The 20,091-nt window shown below is 46.6% G+C and overlaps 1 protein-coding gene across 1 annotated transcript in view; it reads left to right on the forward strand.

Moving 5' to 3' along the window:
• The window catches only part of P3H1 (prolyl 3-hydroxylase 1), a 471,788-nt gene that overhangs the window by 388,320 nt on the left and 63,377 nt on the right, over positions 1–20,091 (forward strand). Inside the window, exon 13 of the mRNA XM_069610462.1 lies at positions 4,415–4,490. Within this exon, the coding sequence (XP_069466563.1) occupies positions 4,415–4,490 (76 nt within the window). The remainder of the gene's footprint in view (positions 1–4,414; positions 4,491–20,091) is intronic.

Consider the following 20,091-nt stretch of genomic DNA (forward strand, 5'->3'; position numbering starts at 1 on the left):
CTAAATGCAAACAGTAAGATATTAATGTCTCAAGCACTCTAACTATTAGTCACCTGAGGGTGTAGGTTGTGTCTGTGGGCCATCCCAAAAGGGTCTTTACTGATTTAGAAACTAAGAGTGTACAGTATTGAAGTGTATTTGTGTGTTACTATTATTTTGCTCCCTTCTGAAGAAGGCTTATTCTAACTGACTGATGAATTAATATTTTTTTATTCAAGAAACCTTGAGTGTAATAAGTGTTTATTTGAATACTTGTCACTGTGAATCTCTGTGTAACTCCGCTACAGCTCACATAGACCCCTCTTGAGATAAACCTTGCTGCTCAACATGCTACCAAAACTGTAGTACAAGCTTATACCAAAGGTTGGGTTTCCTATAGCTAAAGTTAGAGTTGTTTGTAGTGTTCCCAAACAAACTGTTCCTTAACAGAATCTATGGAGGGAAAGACACCAAAAGAAAATCGTTCCTAACATGTATGAACAGATATACGCTGCATTACATTAAAATGCAGCAGAATAGCTGCATATTTCGTTCTGCTACCAATTACACAAGATTTGTAAGGGCTGTGCAGCATTTACCATGCCCACTGTCTGTGACCCAGTTACGTTTTTCAGAAGTACTCTTGCATTTTGAGTTATACCAGTAGACCTACGACTCCTTTTTCTTTAAAACCGTACACAGAAGCTGCTCTATGGAGGCCAGTAGTGCTTAATAAGGCTTCTATATCATAACATCACAGTAAACCTATGCAGAATGCATGCAAGGATCCATCTGTAAGCATTTAGAAGAAGCTCTTTATTGGCATATAGAAAGCCACTTGGACTGTTTGAGTCGTTTAGAGGCGGCTGATGAAAAGCAGAAAGGGACAATGTATCTGTATGGGATGTATTTGATGGGCCATACAGTAGTATTTGAGGATCATAATTGATGATTTGAAGGGCCTACTAACTGACATGTTAGGAGCCCATTTTCAGAGTGCTTGGGTAGTTAGGATCATTCCTAAAACGTTCATTTTTGCCACAATTGTACACTATACCGCAGAATCTTAGCTAGACATCTACAGATCATGAACTGTGCACTTTGTTGTATGTGTGTTTTTTACCTCTAGGTGCAACCCAAAGACAAACAGACACGTATATTCCGTTTCTATCAGTTAGGAAAACGCACACTGCATCAATAATCATTACATTGAGTGCATCAATAATCATTACATGAGTGCATGTGAGAAAGCAGGAAAACGCACTCTGCGTTAATAAATATTACATTGAATCAGCATAGCATTTCAAACGTAAGCGATTCCCCTCTGCCCTGAAACATCCTAGCTGGCACTTGGGCTATGAAAGCATATTCATTCTGAATACAGTTTGTTCTCATTTACTCCCCTACCCTTAGCTAACGTTGGGGTATTAGCAAGATTATGAGATTGTAAGATTAGTGATTCTGAGATTCTGACCCCCTCTGCATGAAGGAAACAACCGCCAGCGAATACTTTGGATTCTGGCAACTTTGTTAATCCTTTGGTACCAGAAGGATTAAAAAAGTTCTGGCTTCTGTGTCCAGTCTGACAGTTTGTCAATTCTAACACCCTGCAGAAGGGGGTCCTAATTGATTGACAACCTATTTGATCAGCATGCCCTTGACTCATCAGGCCCTGTTGCTGCCACGTACGATCAGCCCGCCTCTACCAGGACACTTCCCCCAATTTGAACTGCGGAACTCTCTTCTGCAGCTACACCGGTCTCCAGAGACAGCTATGCAGGGTTGCACCTCCTTTCAGCCAGCCAGCAACCTAGAAAGAACCAGCAGAACTCAGGAACACCATAGAACGCCAGAAAAATCGACCAGGACGCACTAGCAAGCCCAGCATAAGCCACCCCTCATTTCTCCCTCTTTTAAGCCTTTCAGTTTGAACTGCCTCTTAAGCTATGTCCCCATATATTCCCTTTACCATTTTCAAGCCTCTTTCATGGCGTCGGCTGTCATCTGTTTTACCACGTGCAAGAACTTTCTAGCACTTGTCGTGCCCCGTCTGATTTCTCTTGTTTAGCTGTCCAGCCTTTGAACAGTATTCGGCATAACATCTTCCCTTAATGTTGATTATTTTTCCTTCCGCTTCCTGCTCAGGACAATTAACATCTATTCTCGAGGCCAATTGCGCTGCACGCGCTGACTTACAAAATACTGGTGTCAGCTGTCAATTTTTTTTCCTGTTTTTCCTGAAACTGGCTAGGGTCAGTCAGCGATGTTTGTGCACCTGCTGTACTACACAGTAAACTCAGAGCCTGTGGCCTAAAATATCTGTGCCACTCCATTCACCCCTATATTATATGTTAGGATCCAATGTCACCCCCTTGGTGTTCCCAATAGTAAATGTTAGTGCTAATGTGCTACAGTGCACACAGCATATGCTGCACTAATTATTTAGCTCACAACCTCTCCTACAAGTCCCATTGGTATTGCATTACAGCAAGTTTAAAGGTGTTCACTAGATTTTAGGGTGATTCCATTAAAACATAATGGTGCATTATACACATTACATCATTTTATGGGTCTTATTACAACAGCATTGGATTACATTAATCATGACTATATTACATATCATTGCATAGTACAACATATATTCCTTTGTATTTGTTTATTTGTATTGCGCACCATGCCCACGGGCATCAGGGCGCATGTTTGGAAAGATAGTTAGTCACATAGATAGGTTCAAAATTACATTGTATAAACATTTACATTAAGAAAAAACATGCATCAGAAATATTACACGGAATGGCAGAAAGGTCATCAGTACAGTATATACAGTGTGTAGCCTGCATGCAGTGACCCCTGCCAAAGTTACACAGAGGAAGCCAGAGCATCCTGTTCGTTCAGCCAACGTTTAGTTCTGTTTTTGAAGGATTGTAAGGCTGGCACATTCCTAAGATCATTGGGTAGAGAGTTCCACAGCTTGGCAGCCAGGACTGGGAAACTCGCGCCTCTAGCTGTCTGAAGCTTGAATCTGGGAATGGTTAGTGTGTGCGCCTTTGCAGCTCTTAAGGGTCTAGATGCCATGTGTTGTGTGAAGCGTGTGGACAGGTAAGTAGGAGCAGCATTATTTTGTGCCTTGTAGGTGGGAACAAGTGCTTTGAGTGAGATACGAAGTGTAATGGGTAGCCAGTGTAGGTTACGCCTGGTAGAGGAGATGTGGGAGCGCCTGGGTATGTTAAGAGCAGCCCTAATGGCATTGTTCTGGGTAACCTGAAGTTTATCCAGGTTCCTTTGACTAGTCCCTAAGTAAAGGGTGTTGCAATAGTCAATTTTGGGCATGAGGGTTCTAGCTAAAATCAGGCAGTAGCCCGTTGTCAGGAAGGGGCGACAAGCTGTGATGAGTTTACACGTGTATGAAGATGCTGAAACTACAGAGTTGGTTTGCCTATTAAGCGAGAGAGTGGAATCTAGGTAAAATCCAAGGGTTTTCGTGACATTGGTGACTTTAATAATGTTTCCATCAATAATGAAGGAGTTATATTTGGGGCCAAGTTTCATGAGTTTGGACTGAGAGCCAAGGATGAGTAACTCAGTTTTCTCATCATTAAGGCAGATCCCATGGTGTGCCATCCAGGCCTGGATGACCGAGTAGACTGAGTTAAGTGTGTTGACATCGGTTACATAGTCGCCAGTAAACAGAATGAGTATCTGGGTGTTGTCTGCATAGTTTGTGTAGGAGACACCCAGATAGTCAAGGATATTGAAGAGCGGTTTGGTAAACACGTTGTACAACGTGGGCGATACACAAGAGCCTTGTGGGACTCCGCAAGGGACACGTGCTGGGTCCGCCGTGGCTAAAGGAGAGAAGACCCTCGTGGATCTATTTGCCAGGAAGGAGCTGATCCATGAGGTAGCTGCGTCAGAGAAGTGAGCGGCTCTCCTAGGGTGATGGCAGAGGATTATCTTTATCTTTACAGCATTAATCACACTGCAAGTACTATTTGCCATGATGAGGTGTTGTGTGTTTGGGTATGTCAGCTGCTAGTAATGGGTAGTGATGGGCTGAAGTGGTGTCTAACCTCATTGAAACTGAAACATGACTCTTTGATTATAAGGAATTAGTTGCCATTTACTTTAGGTATCCCATTGCAGTTAACGGCCCAGCCTTCTCAGGGAAACACTTAGCACTTTGCACCTTTTATATTTAGTGAATCACAAAACACTTGAAATTCAAGATAGTTTTGCATTGCAAAGATGAAAGAATCCCAACAAATGTATCAAATTGAATTGCATTATAAGACAACTTATTGACTCTGGAAGGTCAATGTCTAGTCCTGCATTTTAGTGACCAGAACAGGTTGCCCTTAAGCATGGATTCCTGATTGTTAATTAATGCTATGTTTTAGTTGTATGTACATTTCATATTAATATTCATTTATTTCAGTGCAATCTTATATTTAAATGAGGACTTCGAAGGTGGTAACTTCTATTTTACGGAGCTTGATGCTAAAACGATCACTGTAAGTATGTACTGTATCCACATGTGCTATTATCTTGACTTGTTTTTGTTCTGCAAGAACCTTTTTATTCATTCTATTTCTTTGTACTTTTCCTGTTTTCTGCACTTGTTAATTCAGAGCACTTGGGATTGTACTATGGTAAAACCGCTAAATCTAAAATCTGTATGAAAAAATCCATGCTGTTAAGGGAATTGCTGTTCTTTCAATCCGTATGTTGCATGCTGCTTCAGTGGCTTGTGCTGATGTGTTTAGTGTCCACGAAAGAGCTGTCATTGTTGGGTCATTTAGTGGACAATTTTAAAAGAAAGACGGATTATGAAAAGTCACATTAATGTTCTGAGTACATTTAGGAAATGTGCATCTTCAGTACCTTCTACAGGGATTTTTGCAACAATTAGAATTTGTGCATTATTAGAATGCACAAATAAAACCCAAGTCTCATCTGACTTTTCAGTCTACAGTGATTATCGGATTACAACATAAATGTTCAATCCCATAAAATGTTTTAGCTGATGCTAGGAATACACAATACAGCAAACAGTTGCTTCTGCCTTTGCCTGCTAATCTAGGGGACCCCCTACCAGCTTTCCAAATAGCCAAGCCTGATGATCAAACAGGAAGGGAATTTTCAGCATGCCAGTTGAAATTCATAGAACTAAGACCAGTGACCTCACCTGCTGTGATATAATTGCAGCGCCCACTCAAACACACACTATCTGAGACGTGACAGAATGCCATCCCAACTGTTACAATTTCAATAAGGTTTGAGGTAGAACCCATAGACGACATAAGTGAGGGACTGCAATATGGAGACGAGAGACTGGTTGCAACCAGCCCTCAAAGAAAGGAGACGTGTGCCACCTCAGTAAAATCAACTGATGAAGAGGTTACAGAGGATACAACTGGCGGTACCTCAAGGGTATCTATTGCATGTATGTGTTCTAGCAATCTCCAGCCGGCAATATGATTTGATGGCCCTAATTAAAATCCTACTAATAGATCTTGCGATGACGAAAGAACTAATCACCAATGTAGATATAAAGTATGTTAAACCCTCACATGAACCAAAAGGGAGGCCATCTGCCCCTAACCAAAGTAGCGACATGCCTAGCACAACTATATCGAGGGAAAGGCAAGCTCGGGGGACACAAGTTGGCTCGCAGGATACACTTGTCAATAAAGCAAAAGAAAAACACTCTGCAAGAATCCCCCAGCGAGAAGGAAGGAAATCAATCTCATTCCACGTAATTTAGATAATGCAAGGCCCACAGGAAGTTGCCAGGTATCAATATGCCCCCAGCTAAAAGTGTAGATGAAGAACAAAATGTAAGGAAAAGGGCTAATAAAGCTGATTATGCTTTCCCTAAAAAAAAATAATAGCTACTTTGTCTTCATGGTGAATACACCCAAATTAGGCAAAGATACCAGAGAGCCAAAAGCTGCTCTGTCTCGAATAAGACAATCCACTAGATCAGACACGAGGGGTTGCTGCTCCGTGAACTGAGATGACATAGGGGATTGGATTTGTTCCTCCGTATGAAATGATCCCATTAAGTATTTTATTGGGCTGAGATCAGTAGTGGTCAACTTTCAGAGGTGCTACTTAAGCTACAGTATAGATCTTATCCATCCGAGGTTGTAAGCATAGAATTAAGAGCACACCCAGAAGCTATCTCATATGAGAATTCAATGGCATGTGTCAAGCACAGTCAGCCTGACAGGTAGTGGGCCATGGGAGTAGTTTAAAAGGATAGATCCTCTAGTCCCCACATCAGTGAATGAAGGGGAAACAGCTTGGAGGTAGTTGATGACCAAATGCGCACCTTGTGAGCAGCAGGAGAAATACTGACTGCCGCTCTCAAAGTGCATTTTCTCTCTTGGAACATTGCTGCGTTGGTCAAGGGTATTCTGGACGATACAATTCCGGATCTCATATGTAGTATGATCCGATTTTATAAGATCATACTAGATTATATGTTACAGGAAACCTGAGCCACAGCAACAATTCCTTTTCAGGGATACGCCTGTTATATCCCGGTGGTTAAAGGGCACTGGGGACGACCAAGTGGAGGCATGGCAATCTGTGTAGATTCCTCCATGAATCTCTCACTGAAAGTAGTGGAGTGCTGTAGCGCAGAGCTGCATGCACTGCATATAGAATTTAGCGATGGCACTGAATTGTTACTTCAACATCTATATAACAGGAAAAATCGGGGGAATGGTTTACAACAAATGGCAGTACAAAATATTGCATTGAAAGATGGAAAGATAAACACACAAAAAAATCCATTGGTCATTGTGGCAGGTAAGCAGAATCTCCAATTTGAACCTCTGGAGGCAACTATGGGCCTATTAGATGATGAAGGTGTGGCATGAGAAATCCCAGATTTAATGTCTCTGAAGCAGTTCGGGTGTGGGTGTCTCTAAACCTGAGAGCATGCAATGGCAGGGTGTCAGGATCTGAGACCGCTCCCGACCTGCTCAGTTGACGATTACTATGGAATTAAAATTAAAATATAGATATATTATATTTACACAAAAGTCACTGTTGAATGGTTAGCACAATAAACCAACACACATGGATATACTTTACAATTCTTTCAAAAGGCCACTTCTTAGTTGGTAGTTCCTGAACGCGCACAATTGTACAGGAGTTTGACAGGTCTACCGTATTATCGGTAATAACACGCTCCCACATAGTAATACAGTAATTGCATTTAGTCAGCATACACATATAAGATAGTGATTTTTGGGAAGTAAAATGGTTAGTTAGTGTTATCCTAATGGAGCTTCAGGTTCTAGAGGCGGTTTCCCTGCAGAGCAAGTCTTTTCAAGTCTAAAACGCAACCCTAATTAAAAGGCAGTTTGGAGAGGCTTAAAGTCTTCAAAAGTAGCAGAAGTCTGCTGTGGATACTTTCGAGTCTCTAGGAAGGAAGATACAAGAAGGCTTACCCAATGTTGGAGACCCTGTTAAAGGACTCGCTAAAGGGACACAAGCAGCGGCTTGAGTCAGAGATAAAATGGGGTTGCCCTGAACACCTCTTTGTGCACTCCAATTCTCTGGAGCGTCTTTCTGGAATAAGGCAAGCAATACTTTTCCCCCACAGTACCTTTGGTTTGAAGAAAACATTCATGGTGGATGCTCCGCGATGTTGCAGCTCTGGACCGGACCTCCGGAATCTTAGTCTAATGGTGAAACGCAGGACAATGACCGGGATCTCTCAGCAGCAGTCTCTAGGGAGGGCCTCTGGCACGGCTTGCTTCAACCTCTTGGGGTCACTCTGCAGTTTTGGTGCCTTTTCTTCAGCACCAACGGAGGACGCAATTTGGCCAGTAAATCATCTTCGGTTCCTGCACTCCCACACTGTGATGAGGGGGTATGGACGAGTTGAATTGTGTCTCTGGAGTGTCCTTGAGGGCTCAGCAAAGACTGGGACGGATTCAGCCTTTCCACTACGATGCACTCAAAATGGGCAGCAGGTCTCCTGGTATTGGGGTTCTGCAGCCCTGAAAACACGCAGGACCTCGGGTGATGACTCAAATCAAAGTTGGTCTTGGAACTGGTTGTTCCAAACAGTCAAAGGGAAAGAGTCGTCCTCTTCATAGTTCCTCTGTCGCACAGAAAACAGAGTCAGGACAGCAGTGGTCACTTCACGGTTTTGCAAAGGGTCTGCAGACACTCTGGTCTTCTTCATCGTTTACTTCAGCTTCCAGTGGTCGACTTGCTTTTCACTCCAGAGGCCTCACCTTTTATACAGTTCCTGCACTCACTCCTCTGCAGTTTACACAAATGGGCCTTTGGCTGTCCAATCGGGACACCCAGACCACCATTGGGAGACGGTCCCATTCAGGCACTCTGGCAGACAAAGGACAGGGTGATGGAAAACTCCTCCCCTACCTCCTGCCTGCCCAGACACCCTGGAGCCTAGGCAGGATCACCCAAGGGTTCCCACCAAAGGCAAAACACGCACACACACACAGGCCTCCCCCTCCCAGAATGGTTGAGGAAGGGCTGACAAAGAGCAACCATGCTAGTAATGGCGAAAAAAGAACAGAGGCCCCAAGTTGGTACGTGGGTGCTCCTATTGTGCACTACCGGGGCTATGGTCATAGCCTGCATTAAAATAATTACACAATAGTTGGTAGAACATGTCCGCTGCCATCAGCCATAACTAGAAGATTGTCTATGTGACTAAAAAGTCACAGGAGCAGAGAGATGGGGGGATACTAGGTATCCCTTTGCCACTCCACATAAGGTGGTGTGTGCCAATCTCAGACTATAATGTTTTAGGAGAGATACTAAGAACTGTAGTTACTCTGGGATAAAGAAAAATAATCTCAAAGGAGGACCCTAAGGGTCCCCTGCAACACTGCCCATAAGGAGCTGTGTGTTGCAATAGTAAAATGCAGGTGCCTTTAAGAGTTATGGTGGAAAATAGACTCCATAGGGATAGGTACAATACAAATAAGAGTTCCAAAAGACAGAGGCCGTAAGAATGAAGGAGTTTAAAAAGGCTCCACTCATTCAGGATTAAAAAAAAAAGGCCCAGAAGTCCAGCAAAAAGTGCTGGAGGTCTCACTAGGAGAGGGGATGAAGCATAAAAATGATAAATCTCCCTAACACTCGTCCCCCCGCAGACTAGGGACAGGAGGATCTAATCCACTCCTGGATGAATCTCTTGATACTTTCTGGAGAAATCGTCAGCATTCTTATGTTGGATACCTGACCAGTACTTAATAGTGAAGTCAAAGCTGTGTAGGCTTCTGGGCCACCTGGGTAATTTTGGGTTTTCTCCTTTCATCTGCATCAGCCACCTTAAGGGTTGGTGGTCAATTTGAATCCTGAAGGTAGTTCCATATAGGTATCGTCTGAATTTCTTCAGGGCCCATACAATAGAAAAACATTCACTTTCAATTGCAGCCCACCTGGTTTCCCTTTCTTTTAGTTTTCTACTAATAAAGCAGGTGGGGTGCTCCCTGCCTTTGCTATCAAATTTACTCAAGACTGCTCCTATCCCTGTGTTGAAATCATCAGTCTAGACTAAGAAGGCCTGAGTATAATCTGGAGCTCTCAAATACGATTACGGTGAGTAATGTATCATATATATATTTCTGAGGCTTGTGGAATCTGCTTAGATCACATGCTGTGCATAGGCCGACATCTAGTGGAAGCTGCGGAGTATTACAGTTTGTTTTTCGAAAGTCGAAAATGGGCGTCGACACAGGCGTGCCAGTAATACTATCCCTAGTGTGACGTCCACTGTACCCAAGATCCCTCACGCGTGTAGGATCCTCAGATTGTTTTTTTCCGCCATACTGGTCGGAAGCATCTTGCGGAGTTCCCTGGCCTTAGCCATACTTTTGCTGTTATTATAATTATAATTCTTATTCATTCCCTTCCCCACCCCAACGTCGACCCTCAACCTCGACGACGGCTGGAGAAGTCATCGACCGTCGACTGCTGCACGACGGATCTGGGCCTCGGAAGGCCGCTGGCCTCGGCCCGGGCCTAGTAGGCCGCTGGCCTCGGCCCTTACAAGTAGGGAGAGTGGGGGGTGGTACATACTCTTCACTCTTGATATATAGTTACATTTTATATATTCCTACACTTAGCAGCCCGCTGCCTTAAGGTGCGTATGGAGGGTACCCCTTTTCAACTCTGCCCCAAGTGCAATCGCAAATACCCTTGGGTCGACAGGCACGCCACGTGCAATCTCTGCTTGCCGAGGGATCACCCCGAAGCGAACTGCAGAGCGTGTAGTAGGTTTAAACCTAAGACACTTAAGGACCGTTCGACAAAGCGTTGGGCCCACCACGCCAGGCAGGAGGCCATGGCAGCGGAGGGCGCCTTCAGCGATGGCAGCGACGCCGTACTTTCGGACGGCGAGGGCATTACGGCGTCGAAAGACAGCCGGCGAGCGCAGGTCCCCGACCTCGGAAGGTCGTCCGGCAGGGCGGCTATGGGGAAGACCCCCGGCGACGCAAGCGCTACACAACTAACACACACTAAACACACTAAGACCAACCGGACCTCGACGACGTCGACTTCCCGGAAAGAGGCACAAAAAGAACGGTCCGACTCGGTGTCCTCTGGGCGCTCTCGATCGAGATCACCTCACGACGCAAGGCAATCATCCACTCTTGCCAAGAGTGCCTCGCTACACACATTAACGGAAGTTCGATCGTCGGGAGACGAAGACGACTTCCACCCCCAAGCCGCGCTCCAAGATACCGAGACCGCGGTTAACACCAGTGAGGCCCCACGCCCGAAGCACACAGATACCTCTCCAGACCCTCGGCGCCAGGCGTCGAAAGTCTCTGGGGCCCCCAAGGGACAGGGAAAACATTTTTCCACGCACGGGGAGGGGGGGAAACAGCGGAAAGCACAGCCTTCCACCCCTGTAAAGCCATCCTCTCACCCTGTTCCAGGGAATGGTCCAGTGAAGACATAGACAGGGTTATGTCTAGGATGTCTTCCTTGGCTGATTTTTATGATAAGAACCCAGAACACTTTCTTTCATATAACCCTCAAGGGGCCACACCCTCAGGCTCCTCCGATCCTATCCCGCTAAGTAAAAAGCCCCGGTTCGAAAGACCTGAACCCTTCGAGGTTCAGCCTTACTCCACTCCATATTCTACTCCACTCCCCAGTTACCAGGGACAAGTTTTCCCTGAAGAGGACCATGAGTTTGAAATTATGAAAGAACAAACCGGGACAGATTACTATGCAGAGGATGAGGACCTGGAGGAGGGAGAATATGAGCAGGAAATTTACAGAGTAGATTCCCCAGTACAAAGCGAAGCCCCAGTTACTGACTCTCCAGTTGATAACCAGCCCCTCCTTAACGAGGTTCTCGCTCGAGCAGCGGAACACTTCCACATCGACACCCACGGTGTACAGGAGGAAAGGGACTTCGCGGAGGAGTTTGTAGGAGAGAGAACACCGATCGCTCAGACCATCCCTATCCTCAAATCCATCCAACGAAGAATAGATCCTTCCCTGGTGAATCCGAACCTCACCAGAGCTGTCAACCCCAGAATTGAAAAGATTTTCCGGGCAGCCCAGTCTGACCCTCTGTATATAAGGGGACATCTTAAACCAGATTCCCTAGTGGTTACCAACACTAGAAAAAGGGCTGGCACGCCCTTATCTTCATCAGAAGCTCCTCCCGACAAGGAGAGCAAAAAACTTTACGGGTTTGGCAGGAAGGTAGCCTCAACGTCCGCCTACCAGGCAAGGATTGCGAATTCCACCACCCTGTTGGCTAGTTACAATTGCCATCAATGGGAAGAAGTCGCGGCGCTCATTGCCTCTGCTCCAGAACCGTTAAAGGGCCAGCTGGCTCGGATCTCGGCAGAGGGGAGAGCCGTGTCTGGTTGCATTTTAAAAGCAACTTTCGACGCCGCTGACAACGCAGGGAGATTGATAGCAGAAGGTACTGTTATCAAGAGACATGCGTGGTTACGGCAGTCGGGATTCAAGACAGAAACCCAGGCTTCTTTAATAGACAAGCCAGTGGAACCCGACCTATTGTTTGGGAAAGCGGTCGAAGACGCACTTAAAAATGCCAAAGATGAATATGAGACTCTCAAATCCCTTGGCCAGCTTACCAACAAACCCCCTAACCAGAGGGGGAACAGTAATTTTCGTCGCCCACGCGGCCAAAATTCACAAAGAGGCAACTATGCCCAGGGACAGGGTACACAATGGAATAACAACCAGCAGTCTACCCAGAGTTACGGCAAGGGTAACAAGAGAGGTCGTGGAAGAGGCAGAGGCAGCCCCAACAAGGGAGGTGGCACGCCTCCACCAAAACAGTGACGCTCAGTTCAGGGTCCCTTGCCACGCAACCCCAGTAGGGGGACGCATTTCCACCTTCACCCAGGCTTGGGAAGGGATCACCTCAGACAGATGGGTGCTGTCAACAGTATCCGCAGGATATTGTATAGAACTACTGCAGCGTCCCCGGAACCATCCTCCACGACAAAGAGTGCACTCCCTAGAGCATCAAAGGATCCTTCTCGAGGAGATCGCCATTCTGCTAGAAAAGGACGCGATAGAACTCGTCCCAGGACACCAGGTAAACAAGGGTATCTATTCAACTTACTTCCTTGTGCCAAAGAAAGATTTGACAATGCGCCCAGTATTGGACTTACGGCCTGCCAACAAGTATGTCAAGCCCCAAAAATTCCGTATGACCACGCTACAAGAGGTAATCCCCCTCCTAAAAAAGGGGGATTACATGGCAACCCTGGATATGAAAGATGCTTATTTTCATATTTCCATGCTCCCAGCGCACAGAAAGTACTTGCGCTTCAAGGTAGACAGTCGCCACTACCAATTCAAGGTACTGCCCTTCGGGATAGCTTCAGCACCAAGGGTATTCACCAAGGTACTGGCGGTGGCGGCTGCACACCTACGCAGGGAAGCAATCCCGGTGTACCCTTATCTGGACGACTGGCTCATAACGGGGGAAACCCCAGGAATTTGCAGGTCAAACATTCAGAGGACTATCGACCTCCTCCACGAATTAGGCTTCTCCATCAACGAGAAAAAGTCAAGTCTGGTGCCAAGCACCTCAAAACAGTTTCTAGGAGCTATCCTAGATACTCAGAAAGGATTGACCTTCCCTTCGGAAGAGAGAATTCGGAATATACTTCTGCAAATTCCGCATTATCAGTCAGGTCAACAGATAACAGTACGCAAAGCTATGCGGTTACTGGGCATGATGGCGTCATGCATTTACCTGGTCCCCCACGCGCGTCTGCGCATGCGTCCCATGCAGGAATGGTTGGCGAAACAGTGGTCTCAGGCAAGTGGTCATTGGGACGATCTAGTGGTCGTTTCGCCAACACTCGTACAGAGCCTACACTGGTGGACAAGAGAGAATCTCGCAAAGGGGAAACCCTTTTACGATCCCGAAGTACAAGCCGTGGTGACTACAGATGCATGCCTGACTGGGTGGGGAGCTCACCATCTCCACCACACAGCTCAGGGTCTCTGGTCTCACTCAGTAGCCAAGAACCACATCAATCTGCTAGAGCTTCTGGCAGTATTCCGAGCGCTAAAGGCGTTCGAGCCCCATCTACTGAACTTGTCGGTGCAGATCAGGACAGACAGCACGACAGCCATGTTCTATCTGAACAAGCAAGGGGGGACTCGTTCGCCAAATCTGTCCAAGCTTGCCCAGAAAATATGGATATGGGCACTCAGACGGAACATCTTCCTGTCATCGCAACATGTTCCAGGGGAGCTCAATTCCCTAGCGGATACTCTAAGCAGAGACTCCCTCCCAGAAGAACACGAATGGGTCCTTCACAGAGACGTAGTAGAAGATCTCTTCTCTCAGTGGGGTTTCCCCACTATAGACCTATTCGCCACAAGCGAAAACAAACAATGCCCAGGATTTGCATCCAGGTTCCCCCAGCCGGACTCCCAAGGGAATGCCCTGTGGATGAACTGGTCAGGGATGTTTGCGTACGCTTTTCCACCAACTCCTCTCATCAGGAAGGTGGTGTACAAGATGAACACGGAATCGATGACGCTCATCCTAGTTGCTCCCATGTGGGCGAGACAACCATGGTTTCCACACCTACGCAGGATGGCGGTGTGCGAACCCATCAGACTCCCAGCCTGGTACAACCTACTGTCCCAGCAACAGGGTCAAACAGTGCATCAGGAACCCAACTCTATGAACCTAGCAGCATGGCTCCTGAAGTCATAGAGTTTGGACATCTCAAATTACCACAAAGGTGTATGGACATTCTAAAGGAGTCCAGGAAACCAAATACAAGGCACTGTTACTTTGATAAGTGGAAAAGATTCGTTATCTGGTGCCAGAATAAACAAATCAACCCGGTTGATTGCACTCCTTCCAACGTTGTGACATACATGCTCCACCTGCTGGATGCAGGGTTGGTTTTTAACTCGCTGAAAGTACACCTGGCAGCCCTCTCGGCTTACACCACATCCCATAACAAGGTCTCGTGGTGGAAAGTACCAGTGGTTAAAGCCTTCATGGAAGGAGTAAAGAGACTTCACCCTCCTATTTCGAACCCACCGCCAGGATGGGACCTCAACGTGGTGCTAGCTAAGCTCATGGGACCCCCATTCGAACCCATGCATAAAAGTAGTCTCAAACACCTGACTTATAAAACGGCCTTCTTAGTAGCCATTACCTCCATAAGAAGGGTCAGTGAAATTCAGGCTCTGTCAGTGCAGGATCCTTTCTTTACTATCCACAAGGACAAACTGGTTTTACGCACACACCCTAGGTTCTCACCTAAATTCATATCCAAGTTCCATGTAAACCAGTCCATCGAGCTTCCGGCTTTCTTCCAGAACCCGCAAAGCTCGGCTGAGGTGAAACTACACACCCTAGATGTGCGTAGGGCGGTCCTATACTATGTAAATAAAACCAGACCGCTAAGGAAAACAGATCAACTGTTTGTCTCCGTAGCTACAGGCAGAGAGGGGGATCGCGTCTCTAAGGGCGCTATCTCGAAGTGGATTATCAACTGTATACAGCTGTGTTACTCTCTTTCTGAAAAGACTCTGCCTTTTACGCCAAGGGCCCACTCTACTAGAGGCATTGGTGCCACTCTGGCTTTCATTGCATATGTTCCCCTCGACACCATTTGCAAAGCGGCTACTTGGAGCTCTATTCACACTTTTACTCAGCATTACTGCATTGACACTCATTCCAAGACAGATACACAAGTGGGACAAGCGGTTCTAAGACATCTGTTTGCTCATGACCCTTCTCACATCCCACCTCCTTCTTCTGGTACTGCTCGCTAATCTATGCACAGCATGTGATCTAAGCAGATTCCACAAGCCTCAGAAGGGATACATTACTCACCGTAATCGTATTTCTGATGCTTGTATCTGCTTAGATTCACATGCGACCCACCCTTCCTCCCCTCCGAGAGAAGGCACATGATTGCTTGTAGTCTTACCTTTCTATCTATCTGCTTGGATTATCTGTACTCACGCTACTCCTCATGCTTCCTCATGTCAGAAAAAATACAATCTGAGGATCCTACACGCGTGAGGGATCTTGGGTACAGTGGACGTCACACTAGGGATAGTATTACTGGCACGCCTGTGTCGACGCCCATTTTCGACTTTCGAAAAACAAACTGTAATACTCCGCAGCTTCCACTAGATGTCGGCCTATGCACAGCATGTGAATCTAAGCAGATACAAGCATCAGAAATACGATTACGGTGAGTAATGTATCCCATATATATATCGCACAAAGCAGTCCTGAGGCATTATGGCGCTGTTACTAGAAAGGCTTACTTAGTTACTGGAGTCAGACAGAATGAACAGCCTGAAAAAGAAAAAAGAACAGCCTGTCTGTGGTTCTTGGTTACATTGAACTTGATACCAGACTGGTAGGGCTCTACAGTTCAAGGTTACAGAGGAACCAGACACAACTAATACATTCAAGGATACAAGTATTGGGTGTACCTTGGAAGGAGTGTTATGGGGTAGTTGAAGAGCTTTGTTTTGAGGACTTGCCGGAATGACAAGTGCAAAGTCTCATTCCTGAGGGAATTTGGGAGGGCATTCCATTGCTTAGGAGCTAAGAACGGGAAGTTAGAGCCGCCTGCTTTGGCCCCTTTGAAGGTGGGGATGTACAGCTGGTTGGAGTATAGTGAACGTATAGGTCTGGAGGAGCTGGCTCTGATGACTTTGTCTGAAAGATAGGGGGTGCTCTGAGTGAGAGGCATTTGTGTGTTATAGCTAGGGTTTTGAATTTGATGAGTTCTTTGACAGGGAGCCAGTATGCAGCGTGCCTGGCATGGGAGATGTGCTGCCTTGAGATTTTTGGCTGAGGTGCCAGCAAATAGAACGTTGCAGTAGTCAAGCTTTGCTTTGCCCTTATGGTAGCTCCTGCTTTTGAGAGACAGTTCTGGGTGGAAAGGTAAGGTTTAACTGCATTAATCAATTTTGTTGTGAGGCCGAGGAGGCAATGGCACTAACCTGTCATGTCATTGAGAGTGTTGAGTCTAGGTAGACCCTCAGGGTCTTTACTTCCGGTTGAGACAGTGATTTTGCTGTGTTGTCAATAGTGAATGTGCCATATTGACTATTGAGCTTATTGAGGGTTTCCTTGGGACCGACTAGGAGGATTTTGGCTTTGTCCCCATTGAGGCAGAGCCCGTTGGCTGTCATCCATGCTTGGATGGATGGTAGCATAGGTCTTGTGCAGTGTTTCGGCATCTTTTTCGTAGGAGCCAGAGAGTAGGAGGAGGACCTAAGTGTTGTCAGCATAGTTTGTATAGCCTATGCCGAGAGCGTCCAGTTTGTCGAAGAGAGGTTTAATAAATAAATTGTACAGTGTGGGTGAGGTACAAGAACCCTCTGGGACTCCGCATTGAATGGTGTGGTGGTGGGTGCTGTGCAGGTCTGATCAGAGAAGACCTTTGTGGCTCTCCCTTCAAAGAAGGATATGATCCAGGTAGTGGCTTCAGGGGTGAATTGGGCAGAGTTTGTGAGATGCCTGCAGAGGGTCTTATGGTCCACAAGTTCAAAAGCTGCAGATAAATCGAGGAGGAGGAGAAGAGCTGGTTGGCCTTCGTCCATGATTCCAGCTAATTGGTTCTTTAAGTCAAGTAAGGCAGATTATGTACCATGGCCCGGGCTGAAACCGGATTGCCTTTTTCCTAGGATGCTGTTCGTTTCCCGGAAGTGCTGGATCTGGGAATTGGCAGCTTAGTCGAGCATTTTTAGAAGAAATGGAACGGTGGTGATGTGTCGGCAGTTGTTAGAGGTGGAGGCATCTAGCCAAGGTTTTTTTATGAGAGGGCGAACGAACCAAGACCTCTTAAAGGCAAGGTGGGACAATGCCAGAGGCAAAGGAGGCATTTATAAATGCTGTCAGGAAGGGTGCTAGTGTGTCAGAGCAGTCTTTTATGATATTAGCAGGGCATATATCATCCTTGCAGTTGGAAGGCTTTAAGTGCTTAAGGAGGGCCACTACTTCGGATTCTGAGACATCTCTGAAGGAGAAGAGTGTCTTGTCCTGGGAATGGATGTTTATGGTGGGCGGCTAAGAGCTGGCCAAGGCATTAAGGTGGAATTGAATTTTACTCTGCAAGAGGTCTAGTTTTTTTAGCATGGCTGCTTGAATGCTGTTGCACCAGGATTCATCTTTGACAATGTATTGGGAGCTGGTGGGCGGGGTTGCTAATTCCGTGAATATAGCAAACGTTTCTCTCGATTCTGCTTGGGCATTTTATTCTATTGTTGTATGCTGTGGATTTGGCTAGAATAATGGCCTTTTTGTATTGTGAAGACAATATTTTGAATTAATTTCTGGTGGAGTCATGGGGTTTAGATTGCCATTTGGTGAGCGCAATATGTTTGCAGGTTCGTAGCTCTTGCAGTTACAATGTGAACCACGAGTTGGCGTGCCTAGAAACTTTGGCTTTCTAGATTTCTAGAGGAGGAATGGTATAAACTGCATTTTTGAGCGTGAGGTTGTACATTTCTGCTAGAACCAAAGGGTTGTTAGAGAAAGGAGGCTTGAGGACTGGAACCTCCAGATATGGGAGGAGGTTGTCTTTGGTTAGTTTGCAGGTGCTTCTGGCTAGTGAAGGTGCTGAGCGAGAGGTAGGGTTGGTGGCTTTAGAGAACTTGGGGATAGAGAAATGAATGAGGTGGTGGTCCGTCCAAGGACATGGGGTGTTGGATCTGATGGCAGCGCAACAATTATGGTCTGCAACCAAGCCTAGAATACGCCCTTTGGAGTGGGTTTGGAGTGGGTTGGGTTAGCAACTCTTTGCAAGAATCCCATGTCACGTCGGGCATTAGAGAGTGATTTAGCTTGCTTATCTTTGGGGTCATGAACTGTCAGGTTTAGGTCGCCCAGTAAGATGGTTTTGGTGGTGTTTTTTAGATTCTTACCAAGTAGATGGAGTAGATTTTCCTGGAAATCTGAAGATGGTTCTGATGGTTTGTAAACAATGTGGGTGGCAATAGTGCAATTGGGGGAGAGGGCTAGTTTAGTGGAGATGGAGTCAGCATTGCCTTCCAGCGGGGAGTTTATTTGTCTGAGTGATAGAGATTCTTTGGCTATGACCGCTACACCCCCACCTTTCATGTGCAGTCGATCATGCCAGTGTATGGTGTAGCCTGGCAGAAGCGTTAGGGAGATGGCAGGCCCTGAAGTTCCGTGAAGCCATGTTTCTGTAATGGCGAGAAGGTCAAGGTTAAGGTTAGTGAGTAGGCCCCGGACCTCTGTAGCGTGTGCTGCGAGCGAGTGTGCGTTAATGAGAGTGCATTGGAGAGGGATGAGGGGGGCTCTTTGTATTGACGGCGAGTGAGCCTGGCGGAGGCTTGAGTTGCGCGAGCTTGGTTGCTGGTAGCGTAGTATGTGCCGTGTAGTTGGTAGGGTGTGGTGAGTATGCCTTGGGTTCGACAAGGTTCCTGTCTGTAGAAAGTATGGGAACCATGGGGTGTTGTTGGTTTGTACTCTTGTGGGATGTAGGGCAATTGATGGTGATGGCTGAGGCAAGTTTGACCTTTTTAGGGTACTTGGGAGATGTGAGACACTAAAGGGTGTCTCACTTGCTAGTCCCCGGCGAGCTCTCTCTCTCTCAGGTGAAGAGCCATCGCCTTTGGATCCAGACCCTGGGGTTGGACCAGTGTGGGAGGATCACCTTGGTAGGCGATATTTATGAAGTGGGGGTGAAACAACCGATGGTGAGACGCGGTATGCCCCCCTTTTCCGTGCCCATACCCCATCCTATTTTTTTGAATTCTCCAATGTCCCAACTCCTCCCCCCCTTTTCTACATAAACAATGGGCCGAGGAAGAGGGCAACTGAGAATAAAGAGGCTAACTCTTACATATCTCATTGTATATGTCCCATTAATCGGGTCAGGGCGAAGTCAGGCACTTGACCTTATTCACATACATCTGATACCCATTTGCTCCCCCCACACAGATAAAAAGCGATGCATAGAGGCACACTCTGAGCAAGGTGAGACATGAGAAGGCGTTGATCTTCCAGGGCGTAGGTGAACTCACTTGAGCAGGACGTCCCATCGAGAGACCAGAGTGAGGGCTAGGAAACCCTGAAGTTCCCTGCAGGAGTCATTGCCTCCGGGAAACATCAAGGAGACTGTAACGCTCACCTGGCTCCCACGGAGGCGCTGCTCTAATCTGGGTTGCTGTGGCCTCTTCAAGCGTGATGCGCAGAACTCGGACCACGGATTGAACAGGACCCCCAAATCTTGCTTGTCTGGCCCGTAGGAATATCCTTCTGCAGATGAGAAAGGGGATTAACTGTCTGCAGAATAGTGTGCTTGCTCCCCTCTTTCCCCCTTCGTTCTTCTCTGACTTCCTCCAAAACCCCCGGTTTAAGCTCAGCTTATGGTTTGGAAGGATGAACTCTCCATCCTGATTCTGGTGCAGGGGCGCGCGTTCGTCCAGTTACTTCACTGGTTTTCAGAATGGCGCTGGCAAAATCCACTTGACTTTTCTGAGCGATACGCCGTAAGTATGAAGATTCAAAAGTTCAAGTGTGAGCCTCTTTTTATGTTGTCTTCCTAACCTGTGATCTGTCCTTTATTTCAGGTGCAGAAC

Source organism: Ambystoma mexicanum, chromosome 8 (genome assembly GCF_040938575.1).
Source record: "Ambystoma mexicanum isolate Mex_15411 chromosome 8, UKY_AmexF1_1, whole genome shotgun sequence".
In the NCBI taxonomy this organism is placed as follows: domain Eukaryota; kingdom Metazoa; phylum Chordata; class Amphibia; order Caudata; family Ambystomatidae; genus Ambystoma; species Ambystoma mexicanum.